The 21,189-nt window shown below is 39.0% G+C and overlaps 1 protein-coding gene across 1 annotated transcript; it reads right to left on the bottom strand.

Moving 5' to 3' along the window:
* Nucleotides 1–864: 864 nt before the first annotated feature.
* On the bottom strand, nucleotides 865–20,896 carry VPS4B (vacuolar protein sorting 4 homolog B). The gene is made up of 11 exons (XM_027727941.2): nucleotides 20,773–20,896; nucleotides 17,858–17,969; nucleotides 16,305–16,455; nucleotides 14,980–15,047; nucleotides 12,111–12,230; nucleotides 11,717–11,873; nucleotides 10,073–10,221; nucleotides 9,822–9,903; nucleotides 7,603–7,822; nucleotides 4,927–5,064; nucleotides 865–3,182 (listed from the first exon to the last, which is right to left on the bottom strand). Exons 1-11 carry the CDS (start codon nucleotides 20,797–20,799, stop codon nucleotides 3,081–3,083), a joined length of 1,326 nt encoding a protein of 441 aa, XP_027583742.1. The 5' UTR covers nucleotides 20,800–20,896; the 3' UTR covers nucleotides 865–3,080.
* Between the last annotated feature and the right edge of the window lie 293 nt (nucleotides 20,897–21,189).

Raw genomic sequence — 21,189 nt, forward strand, 5'->3', positions numbered from 1 at the left:
AAAACAACAACAACAAAAAATTGGAATATTCTTATTAAGAAGAATAAATAAACACAAAAGTAGATTAAAACACTTGAGCAGAAAACATTCAGCAGCTTCTTTGCTTCAGCTGACAAAAAGAGCAAACTCTGACAGGCAGGAGCATGAACAAAAGCAGATTCCTCAGCTATACGTGTTCTGCTCCACTAATTAAAACAAAAGCATATAAGTATATTCAAAGCCCAGCAGATTTTGAAAAAAAAAAAAAAAAAAAGAAAAACTTTAGGAGATTTATGAAAAACTTCATAGATTTGTATGTTTTTATCATGCTAGAGAATGACAAAAAGAAAAAGGTAAAAAATAGGGAGGAAACAAGACTCTGGAATTTGAGGTCAGTCAGGCAACATAGGAAACAATGTAAGAGTTAATTTGCTGTGCTCTTCTAACCCTATGAGTATATGCATCAAGAGGTATACCAGGAAATACAAAATTTAATGTCATTGTGAAGAAACCAACTGTGAAGAACACAAAAAACACACATACAAGTGATTTAATTGAAAAATTATTTTACACACAGGAAGGAAAATGACATTTCTTCATACTGCGGTCACAGTAAGCAGTAACACCAGAAGTTATGAAAAAATTTGTAAGCTAACCAGCCAAAGATCATACTTATTAAAAATATACAACTAATTTGTCCAGTATTTACAGACAAATATAACCTTTCATAAATTCTTTCATTTAGAGAATTTTCAACGGTGAAAACTAAAAAGTGATTTTGCATGTCCCCCCCTCCCAATTTGGCTATAATTATTATGGGATTACTTGGCTAAGAGGCTCTGTGATATATATTATTGTCATTTTACAAAGACAGCAAATCAAAAATTGTCCTTCTAGCTGCAAGTCCAAGCAGCAAAGTTTATTTGGAATATATTTCTAAAAACAACTTTCAACATCAAACATTAAAGGTTCTGTTACAGATGTCATCCCACAAATGAGCAAGCAGCAAGATGTAAATTTAAAACATACAGTATACTTTTCTTTTACATTAAAGATAAGATATTATACAGTTAAGCTTCTAGAAACCAATAGGACAAATCAGCTTACAACAAAAAGGAAAAAAAAAAAGAGAGAATGTTCCTGAGAATTTTAAGATTGCAGTAAGGACTCTCATTTTAAAAAAAGGTCAAGAGACAAGTACTTCAGATAGTTGTTTCAAACCTCTGAGTGACAGACCTGACAGTATGTGGCTCACTTCTAAAGTGTTCACAAGAGAAAACTACAAAAAAGTGATCTTGTTGCAACGAGGATTAAGTTTACTAATCACAGCTACCTGCACCTCCCTCCACTGGAATTCCTGCCCTCACCCACTCCCTCTCCTGCTGTACCCACAAAGGTCAACAGAAAGATTTGCAGCCCACTGATTCACATTTACATAACATTCTGATGTTAGACAAAGGTAAAGCTGTAACTGAAGGATTTTGGAAAGAATTTTTCATCATGTTAGTAAACAAAAGCTCAGCACCTTGCAGATCAAAGAATTTTTAACTAAATATTTCGTTTAGCTATTAAACACAGAAACAAGTCTAAAAAATAATAAAGCAGGAAAAACTTGAACATAACATTGAAGAAATACTCAAAGAATATAGCTGATGTTGTACTTTAACATTTTACTTCATTTAAGTACAGAAAATGTCACCCATCCTATGATTTATAACGTACACAAAATATGTACAGAAAAGAAACCAAACCTCTTCAAAAGATTATCAAATATGTGTATATGTATATAGAACATACACACCTAAAATGTGCAAATTTCTTTTAATGCAAGTTAAACAAAGCATTTGCAGGATAGAGCTATACAATGATAATGGAAGATAGAGTATTCTACATAATCCTAATGATGTTTCATATCTACAGCCAGTGCAAACTTACAAGGCACAAACTCAATGCTGATGCTGTAGTGTTGTAAGTTACATTCAGGCACATCTCCATTTGCAGTTCTTCAGAAAAAGAGCAATGGAAGTGCTACTTCTGTACTAAACTGCCAGCCTTCTCTCGAAGTTTAAGCACTAAATTGATGTAACCTATATGCTACAGTTACCAGTGGGGTTCTGGGTTAATTTATCATCAGAAAGTCTGTGGCTAAAACATCTGTTATAACCTCCTCATATGTGAAAGTATGCTATTTCCTAAAATACCTCCCATACATTCTCCAAAGACTACATATACCTTGCCAGCCTCAGGACATGGGATCTTACAGGGTATTACTAATGGTTTTTTTCTAATTTTAGTCAAACTGCTGCAGAAAGTTTATCCAGATTTAAAAGAACCAAAACAGCAAACAAACCAATTCCAAACAACCCCCCCGCCAAGAACAGCCAGCAAAACACCTTCTGAGTTACTTGCATTTAACAAACGTCTGTTAAATTGCATAGTGACAGTGTGTAACAGCCAGTAAAGAGTTAAAAACAAAAGCTCGCTGTTTAAGGCAAAATTTTAACACAGCATAGCAGAAAAAGCCAAATACCAGGTCCATCAGTATTTAAGCAAAATATTGGCCCACGCAGTCTTATCCTCAAAGTGTTTTCCTTCCTACTTTCATACCAACCCACATTTGCAGTATGCTTGATTAGCAAATTTTGTTGCATTTTCCTAAATGAAATGAGAGCAATTAGTATGTACGCTGATTGACTAATACCGAAAACACCTGACAAATATGTTCTCTTCCACCCCTCAAAAAAGGGTTTTTTGAGCCTACTGGGAGTTTAAAACTCACTTGTATCCAGATCTAATACACTACCTAAAATGGAACTATTAATTTAAAGCTTTCTAGTATTTATTAGACTTTACCACATCACTTTGCTGTCTCACCCTAAAATTGTATTTCTGTATTATTTTTCAATAGAAGACATTTAATAGACATCTGAGGAAAACGATACAATACAAAAGCTTAAGGGTCTTTGCAAAAGTATCTTCTATTCCTTCTGCAAAGTAGGAAAGGAGTGATTTTATTGGCATTTATTTGAAGTGCCATCAATAAAGACACAAGAATATTTTTAAAAGAAAAAAAGTTCTAATGCTCCACATGTATCTTTGGTTTAGCCTTCCTGACCAAAATCTTCTGTAAACTTCTTTAACTTCTCCAGGTCCAATTCATTAACTGTTGGTTTTGTGCTAGCTAGCGACCTGAGCATATCAGCCTGTCAGAGAAAAAAAGAATATGCATTAAAAAAAAACATTAAAAAGCTCCTATTTACACAAAACAAAGTAAGCTTGAACATTTCTGCACAGAGGCAGAATTTTAACACTGTCAAGACAGACGACAGTTACTGACTTTTCCAATAACAAAATCACAACCTCAGGTTTAGGTTTAAGGCACTCATCCATTCAAGTTTTATTCATCTGTTTTTCCTGATAAGAACTTAGTTCCTTTTTTTTATTTGTCAGCTACTGTTTTCAACCCTTGTTTACAGCAGATTAGAGTGGAAAAGAATCAGATGTCCCCATGTACTCTTCACAGTCCAGCAAGATAGAAAAACAGATTGTGATTCATCTCCAGCAAAGTTTTACTGCTCATGACTGGTAATTTCTGTCTCTTCAATTTAGTAAATTTCCTAGATAATAATTAGATGCTAGAAAATGGAGTTTAGAAAAATCACAGATCTATGAAGTTGAAAGCAGCAGTTAAAACACTCTGTGAATAAAAAAGGGAAAGAAAATTAATCAAGTCCTAGTTAAAGGCAACTGAAAAAAAGTAGATGCCCAACACCTCATATTACTATAAAATTATGGCTAAATCCAAAAGTTAGTATCATGATTTTCTACACTTGATATTTCTCTCATCAGATCAGAGGTACCCTGCTTAGAAAGAATTAAAGCCTGATCTCTATAAAGACAAGAACTGATTATGGACACTATAGTGCATCAGAGCCCAGGTACCATTAGGAGCACACAAGGAGCTGTTATGTTTAATTCCAGGAAAGACTGATTAAAAATCCACTTAGACCACACAGGTAGAAGTTTTAGGGCAGGCCTGAAGCTGCATACATCCTTTTGTGCTTCCTCAGTATGCAAACAGGCACAGAAAATTCTTTTCTGAAATATAGTGAGGGTTATATTTACAAAGCAGTGCCTACTGCTTGAGAGGTTTGTGATCCCCATGAAATACACGGATTTCTTTCATTCATTACAGGACTGTTGGCGCACAGGAAATGACAGCAGCATGGATTTGTTATTAAGTGCTTCCCATGAACTTTGTACTTAAATTCAGAATGTGCTTTTGCTGCCCTTGGGGAAAAATGCAGAATAAGTGTCCAGCAATTAATTTTTAGTGAACTAAAACTGAAAATGGTCTTAAAATGATGTATTTTATTCCCTAGGCCAAAGAAAGTATTTTAATATACACAAAGAAAACAGCTGGAAGAGCTGTATCACCTGTGATGAAGTTTAACCAAAACTACCACTACATCCAAAATCTTCTTACATTTTATTGTTTATGCTTGTATTTATTTCATGGGTAATATTTACCTATGGCACATCATGCCCCAATTTACAGTGAATGTAATTTTCCATTTCCCAGTATTAATGCCACAGAGTGATGGGAAGAAAGCATATCATGGTACAGGGACCCCAAAGGTTTTAAGTGAATAAAAGCCAAGTGAAAGAACTGTGGAAGAGCCAGATGCTGCCCATGGATGAAAGAACAGCAGCTGCATGCCAGCAGACAAGAACAAAAAGAATTGCTTATCAGGGATAGAGAGCTGGCTTTTCCGTAAGCATGCCATACTGTAGTGCTGCATATTGAGAATTCAAATATCTGGTTATCTGGTATGTGCAGCATTTCTGAAAACAAACAATTCATCCAATTGTCTTGAAAAACTCTTCACCTTAAAGTCTTTTCAGGGTTCTGCAAAGCAAGAAAGAAAAGCTATAAAGAATACCTACCATGGAAACTTGAGGCTCCAGTAATTTATCCCCTGGGACCTCCATCCATGACATTTCTATGGATTCAGGATCACCTGGAGAGCAAGGGGTGAACAAATCTACCACTGTGTTTGGAGCAGACACTGATGGTCCCTTTACCTAAAAATAAGAAAACACTCAGTTTATAGGAGTTATAATTTTAAACACAAAAAACCAGCTGAACAGCACCCTAGAGCAAAAACATTTCTTGATTTTATGCAGATGGCCTACCCATTGGGAAGATATGTCCTGTGAAAGAAAAATTTTGTAAGAGTATGGGTATCATTCACCTTGAAAACACGAAGCTGTAGATACCTAAATTCACATCAGGTCAAATCCAAAAAGCCACCTCCTCTGAACACCAAGGATTTCTGCGGAAAACTAATATGCCAGGAAATGTAATTGGTGAAGACCACACTTCCTGGTCACTTTGGGAGTTCGTTCATCACTGGTTAACAGCTTTCTAAAGCTTTCTCAGTAATTCTCCCTGAGAGTCCGTCAAGTCAGGAAGCCGGAGAGAGCTTTCCAAAGCATTCCAAAGCTCCCACAGCACCTTTCCCGGCACCACGCGAGTAGCGCTCCATAGAGAACAGCGCCACCTACCGGGATAACACAACACACCCTTTTTTCCCCAGACACATTGACAAGAGTCAAAAAAGATACACCAGGCATCTGTTCCCTTTCTGCAACACATTACCTGTTACCAACGATTTTGCTTTACGTCATTGTTACCTGAAGCCCCACACATCCACGGGAATGCAAAGCATATGCAAAGACTGAAGGACAACACACTAACTTGGTATTTTTGACAGAGAGAACTGGATTTGCTATTCCAAAGTGCATTTAGAGCACAACACTGGAGAGCAGATTGCAATATTCAAAATGCACTCTGACAAACCTGAATTATAACACAGAGCAAGGAATGATTACTAACAATTGAGGAAAGCACTGTTGAACTGAAGCAAGTCATCTGTTATGATGCAAATAATAACATTAAGATTTTGCTTATAAAAATAGGAAATCGCATCCAATTAAAGTATTAACACAAGTGGAATCAACTTGGCTTATGTCAGAGCCCTCAAAGTACTGCAGCTGTTGGATTTTTTCCTTCCTTTTTTTTGAGAATAAAAAGGTAAGATGGAAGAATTCCTTTTGGGTTGCTCTGCAAACTGTGACAACTGAGGTTATTTCATTGCTCCATGGCAATCTGAAACATGCCTCAGATTGTTCCAAATTTGAACAAAATCTAAAAGGTAACAGCCCTTTAGCCAGAAATGTCACTGTCAGTTACAGTCAACAACAGACAAATACTTCAGACATCACTGCTTAAGGGAAGAAAGCATCTAGAAAATTCTTGATATATCAAAATAGCTGTTTATTTAACAACAAATACAGCTTACACCACAGTGTTACTGTGAGGTGTCCTCAGAAGATACACTTATTGTCCTCTCACATTCTGGACCACACTGGACTTAAGTGTGTCATTCTCTTTGAATCTTAAGCTGAATGTGCTCATTGGAAGAAACTACATTGAAAGAAAAAGAGTATCTTCAAAATAAGTGTAGCTGTTCAGTTCAGGGCCCTTAACCCTGACTTACTGGTAAAAAACCTGTAATTGTAACTGAGATGACAAAGAACTGCTGCCAACACAAGTTACATGGTACATATCTTGATAGCTTAGGATCTAAAATTTTTCCTACCACACCTGCTCTTTTAAGGAGTGGCAAATTAAAGCTTCCCTTTACAGCAGCAAACACCTCTGCAGAATACCCTGACCTACCTTCACCTAAGATACGTGAATTTCTGTAAAAATCAAAGTTTGCACTGAAAATGTAAACAAAAAATACTTGTAGTCTGAGTCTACTCTAAGAAATATTACAAATGAAAAATATAATTTTATTTAACCAATATACGTATTTCATGTATTTTAACCTCTGTTTATAATCACACTGTTTTTAAGAGTTCAATCGTTTACAGAGAACAATTAAGTTTGAGCAGGACCCATATGTGCAAATTCTCCGGGGAAAAGACATTCCCAGATCTAACTGATTTAGATTGGTGGTAAAGAATGCCAACTGGTTCTTTGTCAGATAAAGTTTCTGAGATCCAAATATCATGAAGAAATGTTTCTTAAGTCAGTACACGGCATGTAGAGGTAACTGCAAGATAAGCCAAGCAATATAGTTTGGATAGGCTCTTGGTATGAAACTAACTAATCATAAATTAGTTTCCACATTACAGCATAGTGTCCATAGGGTGCTGCACACTGCCCAAACAATGAAACACAGACCTTGCTCCTTTGTCTTGCCCCTTTACTACTGTCACAAGTAACACTGATTCAATGTTTTTACCAGAACTTTACAAGAACCTTAATTTTTCGGTTTGAAAAATATGCCAAATAAACAGAATGTGTTCAAGTATAATCCACGTGTTCTCCTGTGTATGAGGGAATACTTTTTTTTCCCCACCATGTTAAGAAACACTTGAGACAGAAAAAGAGCACCTCTGTAATATTCCCATTTACGTCAAACTGCAAACTGAATGCTTTTAACATTCTCTAGAGACATTAAGAGTCATAGCATGAATATTCAGAAACCAGATCCACCAGACTTATAGCAGGACTAGAGGGAATGTGAGAGATTTTTGATTCCTACTTACTTTTTTAAAGTGAGTAGCTGATTGCACTTTTCTAACAGGCTGCATGAGCGCATCACGTACAATGATGCTTATATCTGCACCAGAATAGCCTTCAGTTTTCTTTCCAAGCTCTCGATAATCTGATTCTGTTAGGAGATTTGGAGTTGACCCAAGGTGGAGTTTGAACATTGCAGCCCTGGCATGGTCTTCAGGTAAAGGAATATAAATACGCTTCTCAAACCTGGTTTAAAAAAGTAAAAACAAAGTGTTCCACAGATACTAGCTCATGCAGGTGCACAGTGGAAAGAAGCCTATGCAAATAAGCGTATAGTTTGCTCCTAACAGTATTAGAAAGAAGCAGTTTCAGTATGATAAACCTTTCAGAAAAATCTAAGGCAAATATTCAACAACCTGTTCTCATAAATAATACTTCAGTTAGCGTAAGCTAACACCCAGAACATAACTGCTTCCATTTCATTACAAAAATCTTCTCTTCAGACTGAAGTTTTCCCAGATACTCTCCAGCGGAGTTTGAGTCATAAAAGAAAAAACTGAGATGAAGAAGCCTAAGTGTTGAAGTATATTTGCACAGTTTTCACACTCAAAGAAAGAACTACCTGATAACAAACTGATGAAACAATTTTCTACACTCTCCAACTAAATTAAAGGAAACCTCATAGCTGGAAGCAAATTTGAAGTCACATTCTCAATAGAGTTGTCACTAGAAAGTGTTGGTAACTGCAGTTCTTCCTTTGAAGCAGCATCTGTTCTCAGAGTGGGAATTACCTCCCATCAACAAAACAAGAGTGACTTCAAATTCCATAGAACATAATTAACCCGATATACATGACAGAGTGGCCTAAATCCATGGAAAAAAACTATAATTACAGTCACTGTTGTACAAATCCCTTTAAGTCTTGTGGGCACAGAATGAGAGAATGGTTTGAGTTGAAAGAGACCTTTAAAGTTCATCTAGTCCAACCCTCCTGCCATGGGCAGAGACGCCTTCCATGACATCAGGTTGCTCAAAGCCCCATCCAGCCCCATCCTGGCCTTGAACGCTCCAATGATGGGACATCCACAACTTCTCAGGGCAACCTGTGCCAGTGTTTCATCACCCTTATAGTAAAAAATTTCTTCTTTATGTCCAACCTAAACTTACCCTCTTTCAGTTTTAACCCCTTACCCTGGCACTACAGGCCTTGGAAGAAAAACAACAAACATCTCTCTGTCTTTCTAATAATCTCCCTTTATACACTGAAAGGCCACAATAAGGTCTCTCCAGAGAGAACCGCCTCTTTTCCAGGTTGAACAGCCCAAACTCTTTAAGTCTGCCTTCATTGGAGAGGTGTTCTCATCATTTTCACAGCTCCCTTCTGGACGCATTCTATCGGTCTATGTCTGTCTTGTACCATGGACCACACAACTGGAATTTCAGGAGTGACTTGAAATTTTAAGCAACATGTTCACCTCTAAATCTGTCTCACACAACACTATACTCATACAGGTTAGAAGCGACCTCTGCAGGTCACGTGATCCAACCTCAAATGTAAGTATGGCCAGCTTGAATGAAGTATATAAATAAAAGTCAGCATCAGTCATAAAAAAGCAATGTTTCTTTAGCCTACAAAAATGACCATTATGCAAGCTGTGCCCTCATCTCAACATAATCATATATATCATATAGCTGTGTTTGTCCTCTGCTTGCTCTGCAGCTCAAAGAAAGATCCAAATAATCAGATAGAGATTTGGAAGCTCTTTATCTACAAAACAGCAATTAAAACATGCACTGAAAATCACAAGTTATACCTGACCAATAGAAAACCATGGTGTTTCTGTGTAAGGTTACATCTCCATGAAAGAATTCAAGCTACTCAGCAGTTCATTAACAGCTGAAAAGGAAAGCTCTGCCCTCTCTTGCCCTTCTGAAGTGTGCATTTTCTAACTTGTTCCCCAAGCCCACCAGAAAACCAACAAGGAAGCAGAAAACTCCTCCATTTCTTCAAGCATAATCATCTAACCAAGAAATCAAATAAACTACAAGGCTGATATAAGAGTGAACAACCTACCTCTCTAAAGGGGCAAGAGGCTATTAGTTTGGCTCGGTCTGTCTCATGGAACTGAGTTGCAGAACATTAGCCATGGCTGCAAACATGAGCTGGATTACCACCTCAAATAGTCTCTGACTGAACCTTCACACCAGTTATGAATTTCACACCATGAAAAAAATTACATCATACCTTCTCCTGATAGCAGAATCCAAAACCCAGGGTATGTTTGTCGCTCCTAAGACCAAGATTCCTTCATTGTCAACACCAACCCCTATATCAGAACAGAAATAATTTCATCGTTTAGATGATAAGCAGAGACTGTTTTAAAAAGTCATCAAAATGTAATGAGGTGGAACTGCAGTTATTTTAGTGTTCTCATGCAAGCTACACTTGAAATACATCTCTTAATTCCTCTGTCTGATTCTGAAAACCAAACTTACCTTGCATCTGGACTAGAAATTCTGTTTTTATCCGTCTAGCAGCCTCACTTTCATTTTCACTTCTTGACCCGCAGAGGGAATCTATCTCATCAATGAAGATAATAGAAGGTTTGTTTTCTCTGGCGAGCTGGAACAAGTTTTTCACTAATCTTAAAGAAGAAAACAGCTTCAGTTATCTTAATAATTTTATTAGTTACATCAGTAAAAACACACAACAGTAGTTCCCCTCAGAGAAAGCAAGAAAAAAGAAGTATTAATATAAAGCTATTTAAAGACACAACATTCTTCCAGCTCCAAGGCTTAGCACTGAGCAAGACAGCCCAGCATAAAGAGAGATGAAAAAATTCAGAGTGCTCCAGGCATGGTTTTGCAAGAAAAAGCTCTTTTTCAGTTTACATTTCTACATGACAGCCTGGACTATACAAAACCACCACTCTAGACAGATTCAAAGGAGCATGGTTTTCTCTTATTTAACTTAATCAAATTAATTTTAGGGATTTTGTAAGAAATAACTTGTACTTCTACTTTATACAACTTCATGAAATAATTACTATATGACAAGAAACATTGGTTTGCAAAAAAAAAAAAAAACCCCAAAAAACCCCTAAAAATAGAACCCAAAATACTTCCAGTCATATTTCATTTACACATTTTACTAAGTTAAAAAGAAAAACAAATAGGAACACGCTGCAAAATTTTTCACATTACAGCATTAAATCTCAAGCAATAGTCTCAAATGAAGTCAAATAAAATCTAATGCCGAGGTAAACTCCAGTTCTGTATTTCTTTTGCAACAGAAGAAAAGCAGCTTAAGGTTTCCAGCTTTTGAGGAAAAAAACCCCCTCAGTTCAAACACTTTATGGCCTTTCTTCCTCAATCTATCAACTTTAAATAGCGTTGCTGAGTTGTCTCACACTTCAAACTATTGAAGCATGGTTTTGACAAGTATTCTCATCATTATATGAAGGTACTTTCTGTATAAACCCAGAGCTTTTGATTAATTCAGAGAAGATTTATCAGGGAAGATTTTGGAAGCCTAGATGGACAAATTCTTGCACTTCTAGACTGCAGCCAACACATCACTTCAGGTTTCCTGGTCTTATTTACATATGACATAGTAACAAACAAAGAGTTAGCATAGGGACCCCTGAAATTTCCTTTCATGGCTGCTCTTCTCCTTCAGCTTATTTCTACAAGTCCCTTATGTCTTTCAGATTTTGTTTGAAATCGGAATGAAGAAAAAAACCACCTTCATATGGACAAAAGAATGCCACACAGTTGCTGGGACAGATGAGTGGGGAGATGCCAAGAAGCAAAGTAAGCTAGCACTTCAGAGTGATAGAGTGTGCAATCACAGCTGAATTCAGAATGGGAATGAGCTCCATGGTGCTCCATAAACCTTCCTGAGCTAGTTTTAAAACTATCTTGAGCCCTGAAGAAAGATCTAGATGCAGCTTCTCAAAATGCAGAACATGATGATACCATTACATGGTACTGCAGCAGGAAACATAGAAACACCTCGAGTTTGTTTTTAAAAAGACAAAACCGTTCCCTCAAATTCAAGTTCTTTACAGCAACTCATCTAGCTCTATATTGATTTCTTGTTGAAAATGTTTTCCTGGACCTCTGGCAACTCCAACTTACTTTTCACTTTCACCTAACCACTTTGAGACTAGGTCAGAGGAAGATACTGAGAAGAAGGTAGAGTTGTTTGCTTCTGTCGCCACAGCTTTTGCTAAATAAGACTTTCCTGTTCCTGGTGGTCCAAATAAGAGAATCCCTCTCCAGGGTGTTCTTTTGCCTGCAAAAGAGAAACCAGCAGTCTTCAAAATACTGTAGAAAGACTGAACCTATTTTCTGATTATGCCCTTCTCATGTACTCTGAGGTTTTCCACATCTACCCATGAAACTTCTGTCAGATGGATCACAATCTCTTTGATAAGAGCTCAGCTTGAGTCTCTGATACACTGGCATAACACACTTCATGGGCCCCAGTGTCAGTCCTGATTGGCCAACAGTAAATAAGTGTAATTCTGACCTGTAAACAGGTGTGGAAATTTAATGGGCAAGATGACTGCTTCTTTAAGTGCTTCTTTGGCACCTTCGAGGCCAGCAACATCACTCCATTTGACATTTGGTCGCTCCATAACAATTGCTCCTATAAGAAAGGATTGTATAAGTTAGTGATGCACATATCTTTTCACAACTACAGCAAATTCCATTTGGCAAAAAAGAATAATATAAAAAATATATGCTCATGTCAACACTGAATAAAACCAGGCATTTCTAAGTAGATATAAACACCGAATTCCAGTAGGCAAATGGATGTTATTTCTACAGAAATCTGTCACATTGTTTTACCAAAATAAAGCATGGATAACCAGAATACTTGTGAGTTAGCAGAAGTCCTGCAGGAACTATCTCCTCACTAAACCACAATTGCACTTCCCAAAAAATCTAAAATTTCATTTTAAACAATGTAGCTGCACTAGCTCAGGATGTGTAAGATTCTCCAGCAGATGAAGTAACTTGTTTGGTATCTCCAGATGTGCAGCAAACAATTGGACTACCTAATGGTAATGAAGTTTGAGAGCTAGGGCTGAAAGTGTCAGAAAGGTTATATGGAGCCTGCTTAGCTGCAGAAGTATCTTCTTAGTCAAGCCACGTTCTCTCAAAGTTTATCACCAAGTCTCATCTTCTTCAATCAGTGAGTTCAGCCAACTGAGCCGTAATTTAGCCTTCTCTTCAGACTTCAGATTGGTTAGTCTGACATGCTAAGAATTATTTTGTTTCTACTACTTCTGGATGGAAAAACTTGGAACTCAGATAATAATTGAATATTAGATACTGTAATCCTAGCAAAGGCAAATCCAAAAGATAAGAGAAATTTTCACATATGAACAAATGCCAAACAATCCAATGCTTATCTAAGTATTCAAACACAATGAAAGTTTTGGTTGCCCTAATTCTCTACAAGGGGTTTTCTGTAATTTCACAATTGGCTTTCACCAGGTATTTTCTCAGCATTTTCATCTCATGCATTCAGAGCTCTGTGAAGTAATTTAAGGCTTTTTTATTTCTATGGGACTGAAAATTTACTGTTACTCACTGGCTAATGAATAAAGCAAATAAAGGAGAGTTTTTCCTTTGCTGCATTCCTTCTCTATAAGATTGACATGAACAATCTCTGTTAACAACTGCAACTATTAACAGTTTGGAATTTAGAGTCCAAAACCAACAACATATCGTTTAAGATGCTAAAAATGTTAGAGAAAGTTAATTGTGAACTGTCTTAACTTGCAATCTATATACTGGAATTAATTCAACCACCTACTTTCAATGCATTCAATTCTTTTGCTAGGTTGATTACATCTCAGTTTTTCTTAAACAAAACTATGGGCTCCATCATTAAAACAATTAGCAGAACAAGTAACAGTTCCGATTGGAACAAGAGATTATTTCAAAGTAAAAATATCAGTGATCTAGACCAGACATACCATGGCAACTGAAATCACTGCACTGTAAGAGATCCCCTGTACCACGACAGAAATGGAGCTGGAACAGTAGGCTTCCTAATTTTGTAGGTGTAAATGAACAGCTGGAAGATTAAGCAATAGAGTGCAAAAGGCCTTTAAAATTCTAAACAAGAGTAATGACAATAGACCCCCAACTATTATCCAGTCTGAGTGTCACCTGGTCACTTCTTCCACCATAAGTTACTATCATAATTAAAATCTAAATAGTCACAAATATGGGAAAGTTCCATAAGGCAAACTCGGCTAGGAGTAACAAGGAAGCAAAATTAAATACATGAAATTTCTGTGGCTGTTATAGGAAGTAAAATGAAAATGAGTAGTCTGAAGACAACGCAGAGCTTGTATCTTGTTATCTGAGTAACACCTGTGTTAAGTTTAAAGGTACCTCAGACTTTCAAGCAATCAAATGTACAAGCAAGGTGGTTGTAATTTTATAGAAAGTACCAAGAAAGTTCCGGGTGCAGGAAACTATTCTTGAAATAGGACCTGAAGGTCAGATTCATGTAGGAAGAAACAAAGTCTTTATAGTGAGAAACAGGATAAGAGTCCAGTGCTCAGCAATTTTCTGTCATTTTTAAAAAAATAGGAAACTGTCCCATATAACTGTGCATAACATTAAATAAGTGTGCAGCGAAGTAGAAACAGCATGGGACAGTTTCTGAAAAACAGGAGAACAATGAGGTTTCTTCAGATCCATAAGCACCTTCTGTCAGGGGAGCTCTGAACAGTTCTTCACTATTAAAGGGTAATAAATATGAAAAAATCCTCCTTTTTACTGCGCACAAAACTACTGGTGGCTGCTATACACTGCATCACTAACTCTATTCTGAATTTGAGCTCAAAACTCCAAACTATGATGCTACTTAGCTGTGAGAGCATCAGCACTGCATATGAGAAAATGCTGCCCTTTATTATAAATGGGAAATAATCCATGTTCTTTACTCCTAAACTTGAGCACAAGCTTTTTTTTGTGAAAACAGTCCTGCTTACACTAAGTGTTTGTATGATGTTCATTACTTTAGCCCTAGGCAATACTTCAATTCACTTAAGAGTAAAAAAATACTGATTCAGTTTAGCCTATAGCTATCTGGGATTTTGCAACTTCTCCTGTTGGAAAATGCTGTCCGGAAAGATGGTACAATTTTAACATGAAGCACAGGGTACAGGAGATACATTTCAATATAGTCACTGTATAAATTCATGGCACACAAGCCCATACTTCCAGAAAGACTATGCTTTTGAACGTGTTGAGCATACTAGCTGAGCCACTTACAGACATTAAAGTTTACCCATAACATTTAGATGGCAAAAATGTAGGAACTTGCTTGACTGAAGTCACTCCTATTTAAAGAAAAGGATGCTTCAAATTACCTTGAAGTTGATTCTGTAGCTTCTTTTTTTCAGGATCTTCTGATTCCCCTTCCCCATCACTGTCATTCCTGATATGGAAACAAGGAAAAAAAATTTGAAATACAGTAAGAGAGACTGCTGTCTTAGGGTAAAAGTCACAATGCAAAAAGCAGAAAAAACATCAGGCTGAGGAAGGAATGAAATAAACATTGAGATGCTTCTAGACCTGTACAAGTTTACATGATTGTACTCCCGCTTTTGTTCTCTTTCCTAAACTTTTTCTACAATTTCTTTCTAATTCACCCTCCTTGTCTTTTCAACTTCCTCTTACGGGTCTGAGCACTCTTAACACACTTCTACATGCTTTGAGCCAGCCCTCAGGAAACAAAACCCTCATATTCAGCAATACAGAAGCAATAAAAAGGTTTATTTGTAGACATCGGGCAAAAGTGACAATCTGGACTTGCAACACGACTTGGCCAATAACACCTAGTACTATGAAACCCTACACTCTCATCAGAACAAAGGATAGTGGAAATTAAAGAAGGAAAAAAGAGATTAGATAGTGAACAAGTGGAGTGCAGGTCATGAAAATACATGTAGCCTCTGTGGTATTACCAATTCCTTCTAAAAATAAAACAGCAGGACACAGTACAGCTCAAAAAATGAAACTGATGAGATGAAAGAGTGACATTTTAAGAGACAACTAAGCAACTTCAGCTGTTCAGGACTGCTAAAAGGGCAGCCCCACCAGAAGCTATCATCCTGAAATTTTCCTCTCTCCTATAACAGCAATAGCAAGAGCAAAAGAGGCTGGGCTTGTTTGGGTGACTCTGCTTGTTCAACTCTCTGATATGCAAAGTGAGAAACAAATCTCATAAAAGGAAACTAGCAGAGAGACCAGGCAGCAGCAAGACATTAGAGTGATTCGGTCCATCTTACAGAACTTTACCCCATATAGAACTTTTCACCTCTTATCAAGTGTGAGAAAGATCAAACTCAGTAAGTCCAGTAATCATCATCTAAATTTATTTTCTAGTTAGTAAGTATTTAAATGCAGAAAAACTTTAAAAGTCATTGGGCTCATTGCCATTAAATCCAATAATCATTGGATTCAGCTTTCATTCTTCAGTGAATTTCCTATGCAAATGGTCACAAATTTTAGTAAACAAGCACAGAAATGCCTGTGATGGTAATTCATGGTATTTTTATTAGCCCACTATATTTCAGCACAGTCATCACCTGAAGCATTTCAAAAACACTACTCAAAATGATCTTTCAATAGTTGAATTTTAGAATAAGCTGAGTTCAGGAAGTATTTTGCTTTACCTTCTCCAAAAACATACCCTTTTGCATCAGTAGGACCAGACTCTTTAACTGGTTTTGGTGCAGTTTTTTCTCTCTTTTTCAGATATTCTTTCAGCTTTTCTGCTCTGTCCAAGTATTCTGTACATTTCAGTCTAATGCTTTGTTTTGCTTTATCACCCTGTGCTTCATCTAAAAGTTTGAAGAGAAATAATTCTTAGTTAACAGCAAAACACATGTGCGTCACCAGAAAACAAGACAAAATCTCTGTCTTCTTTATATCTTATCAATATAGCCCTCTGAGGGCTCACCACATAACCGAATACCTCAACTACTTATTTTTCCACTATGCCATGGAAAGAAGTGACAGGAAGGATGTATCACATAACAGAAATCAAATATACACCTGAACGTTGCCTTGGCTTAAAATTTGACTGTAAAGGATTAAGGATAACGGCACTGGAAGCTTTTGTGTCAGCCCTTCAAGCTGCTAGACACTGCCTTAATAACTGATTTTCTAAAATAGCTCATCAAGATGCTGCTTGTGCTAAGCAATTTTTATTGAGAGGCATACTTGATTTTTCCACTGCCTGCTAATTTTAAAAGATAAAGAAAAAAATTACATAAAATATCTGAAAGAATTATGTGTGTTTAAACAGCCACACTGTTCTCGTAGTCACTATTACAGTATTTCAAATCAGCAATCAACATTTAGCATCAAGTTTATGTGTTAAGTTTCCAAAAGTATATCAGTATTGTTAAAAGAAAGTGATATTCTGAGAAAGTCTATAGGACATAAATGGATAAGAAGTGATAAACACAAATTATCATAATAATAAAGGACTATAAAGAAACTATAAAGAAAATAGTGGTTTTTTCCAAATCACGGAGATCTTTAAGTGCACTTACGTCAGGCAAGCAACCCTAATCCACTTAGATTAGGGCTGTACCTACATTAAGAAGGCCCACTCCTTGCATACAAGCACTGGACACGGCACAAAATGTTACACAGAAGTGTGAAAAAGCATAAAATAATGAGAATATGTAAACCTGAAGAAAAGTTATAACATACAAATCCATCTTATACATTTTCTTGGCCAAGATGAACAGCAAGACCATGACATTAAGGAGCAAAAAATGCCAGCAGAGGGACTGTAGAAAGGCAAGTGGCATGAGTTAAAAGGAGCAAAAACCACTCTGTGGATACAGCAAAGACTTCATGGGTAACATGGACTTCAGTACAACAGAAATGTAGGGATCCCTGCACTTATTGTCACATTTCCTCGTGCAGTGGCCAGCTTGAAACACTGCTACAAAAGTCCAGAAGAGAGACAGCAAATAGCTGCCTCTTGTCTTAAAAAAACCCTAAAACAAAACACAAGTAAAAAATAATCCAATTTCTTTCAAGAATGCAGCAAGCACACAACACAGGAAAGGCAAAAGCTGAAAAATATACAACGTCAGCCAAACTACAATTAGCAAGTATCAACTGTTGACGAGAGTAAAAATTTAAATACTGATGTTAACATACGAGGTTACTCTTGTGCAATCTGACTACTAAACTTCACTTAATCATCCAATATGTTACACTTACATTTTACAACGTGGAGAAAATACTGCACAGCATGTTGGTACAAGCGGAAGGCTTCCTCATAGTTTCCTGCTTTATCTTCTTGTGCTGCCCTGCTAGCAAGGTCTATTGCTTTCTGTAACACAAACAAGTAATTAAGTGCTGTGCAAAAGCAGTTTGCACCATCGGAGATGCTTTAAGCTGTTACCCTGTTTTTTGATGGCGAGTTTTCCTGCTTCTCAACATTTACCCCCAAAAGTTGAAGGCAACCGATTACAAGTCCTACGTGCTGTATTGTACACGACACAGTATTTCCATCCTTTGATGAACAGCAATTTACTAGCACACAAAAAAGCATAGAGAACATATCCAAATCTCAAGCATCAAAAGCGTTCTGTGAGCAGTGATGAACAGATTTGTAATTTATTTGTTCAAATAGATCTGTGATTTAAGCTACCATATTGCACACACTGGCCAGTGGATTTATTGCTATCACCGCTATTTCATTGCTCTTAAGTGCTTATTACTTTTTATTACACTTTCCTCCTTGGAATGCCAATACCACTTCAGGACAATTAAAACTCTCTGTTTTAACCACTCCTTCATGTGAGTTAAAAAAAAGCAGTTGGTTAGCCAGAGATAACAAACTCCAAATAAATCTTCTCTAGCCCCTCACCTATTTTTTCACATTCAATTGCTTTGCTAAGCATTGTTAGTATGCTCAGGATGACTAATGTCAGAGATCAAGGTGGAGAGCTTCACCTGCAGCAAGGATTTTCCACTAGACATTCCAGTACAGATACTCTTGCCACTATCCAGACACTCTGCTGTGTTTCGGGCAAAATAAACCGACATGACAGAAACAACAAAATCTCTCATTCTATTGCTTTGCATTGCTGTCTTGGAAGCAAACATCATCTCAACAGATCTACCTGAAATCAAAGGTATTTAAAACCAATGAACCAATAAAGTAGACTCTATGGCTCTGTTGTGGCAAGTGTTGGGACACATCTGTTTCTCTGGAACAGGATTTATTCTTTCCTTTTTGGAGAAGCCAGGAGCTGATAAGCAGTTTCCCAGGTATGAATGGGCAGTCCCGTCCTTGGGGCTCATTTTGTGCTGGCTCCCTTAGGCCCCTCTAAGCACCATTCAAATCTAGCAAAAGAGCAAAAATTAACCCCAAACAGAAGTTTCTTTCTTCATAAGTCCCTTCAGTGACTTCAGTTACTATGGGGCAGCCCAATGACTCCTGGATGCAGTACAACAAAGACAATGATATACATGGCACTAAATCCAAAGAATAAATGGCAAAGATCACCTGCTAAAACAGAACTGCGAGAAAACAGGGCATGTTGCAGACCTGCTCCTCTGAAAAAGTCTACATCATGTATTGCCTGGTTTTGTAAACAGCCAAAGACGATTACCTGGCTATTAGATTCTCAGCTCTAATACTTCCTTACATGAGCTGCACAGGAAGCTGAACATGAGCCAGCAGTATGCCCAGGTCGCCAAGAAGGCCCATGGCATCCTGGCTTGTATCAGAAACAGTGTGGCCAGCAGGACCAGGGAAGTGATTCTTCCCCTGCACTTTGTGCTAGAGAGGCCACAGTTGGAGTACTGTGTCCAGTTCTGGGCCCCTCAGTTCAGGAAGGATATTGAGGTGCTGGAGCAGGTCTAGAGAAGAGCAACAAGGCTGGTGAAGGGACTCGAGCACAAGTCCTATGAGGAGAGGCTGAGGGAGCTGGGGTTGTTCAGCCTGGAGAAGAGGAGGCTCAGGGGAGACCTCATCACTCTCTACAACTCCCTGAAAAGAGGTTGTAGCCAGGTGGGTGTTGGTCCCTTCTCCCAGGCAACAAGCAGTAGGACAAGAGGGCATGGTCTTAAGCTCTGCCAGGGGAAGTTTAGGTTGGATATTAGGAAGAAATTTTTTACGGAGACAGTAATCAGACACTGGAATGGGCTGCCCAGGGAGGTGGTGGATTCACTGTCCCTTGAGATTTTTAAGATGAGACTGGGTGTGGCACTTAGTGCCATGGTCTAGTAACCACAGCAGTGTTGGATCAAGGGTTGGACTTCATGATCTTGGAGGTCTTTTCCAATCCGGTTGATTCTGTGATTCTATGATTCTAAGAACACCACTGCTATCAAACAGAAAATCATTATTAGAAAGTTCTATGAACTAGGGCATAGATGACCAGCTTTAACTATCCCTAAGGCACAAACCACATTCATCAGGCCATAGTTTGATAGTTTGATGAATATCACCCTCAGAAAGAATGTCAGCCTTAACAGGTGTCATCCCCCTTCTGCTTATTCTAGACCCTGCAATATAACCTCTGCTTTGCGAGTATAAACATTACACTGCCTATGTAAACACTGCATACGGAAATGACCACGGTTCAAACAGCTGAAGAGAGACTGTTCTGAACACAGGTCACTTCTGGATCTGTTTTGCCGGCCTGCCGCAGCACCGATTACACAGGCCCGACTGAGGGTTAACACAAGCAGAAAACGGAGCAGGTAAGGGCTTCCTACAGCAAGAAACACAAGCCAAACTATGCGTCCAGACCACAAGAGGCAACAGCGCTTCCCAGACGGGCATTAGGCATCGGGTCCCGCAGGGCTGGTGCTCGCAGGGACCCCCTCCCGGAGGGGTCAGGGACCCCCTGCCGGGGTCTCAACCCCGGTGCCGATGAGTGGTGACCCTGCGGGCTCAGCCGCGCCGAGCCCCGAGCCCACTTCCCACCACACGCCCCTGGCTGCGGCTGCCTGCGGCTCTCCCGACGGTGTCCTCGGCCCGGCGGGCAGGCGGCTTTCGTGTTCCCTGTGCCGCCGCTCCGCCCGCAGGACAGCCCCGACCCAGGACAGCCCCGGCCGCGCTCCTCCCTGCCCGCCGCCCCCGGCCCGCCCTGCCCCAGAGAGGGCCGGCGCCGCTGTACCTGCAGGTTGCCGGTGTTGCCCGCCATGGCGGAGCGGCAGAGGGGCGGAGGCGGGAGCAGGGAGCGCAGGCCCGCGGCTGCAGCCGTCGCAGCGCCCCCGGCCCGGGAACGGGAACCGAAACCGCGGCCTCCGCCCGCCCTTCCGCACCCCGCGCCCCACCGCGCCCCTTCCGCTTCCGGGCACGCCCCGCGCGCCGCCAGCGAGTCGCTAACCAGGCCTGGGAGCGCCCCGCGCAACCCTCGTAGTCCTTGGTGTTCCCTGGCGTTCCCTGAGCCGCTCTTAGTCACGGAATCGCTACGGTTGGAAGGGACTCCTGGAGATCATCCAGTCCAACCCCCCTCCTAAGGCAGCGTCACCTAGAGCAGGTGACACAGGAACGCGTCCGGGTGGGTTTGGAATGTTGCCAGAGAAGGACA

The sequence above is a fragment of the Pipra filicauda genome, unplaced genomic scaffold (genome assembly GCF_003945595.2).
Source record: "Pipra filicauda isolate LSUMZ 115617 unplaced genomic scaffold, ASM394559v2 scaffold48_size3843733_pilon, whole genome shotgun sequence".
NCBI lineage: Eukaryota > Metazoa > Chordata > Aves > Passeriformes > Pipridae > Pipra > Pipra filicauda.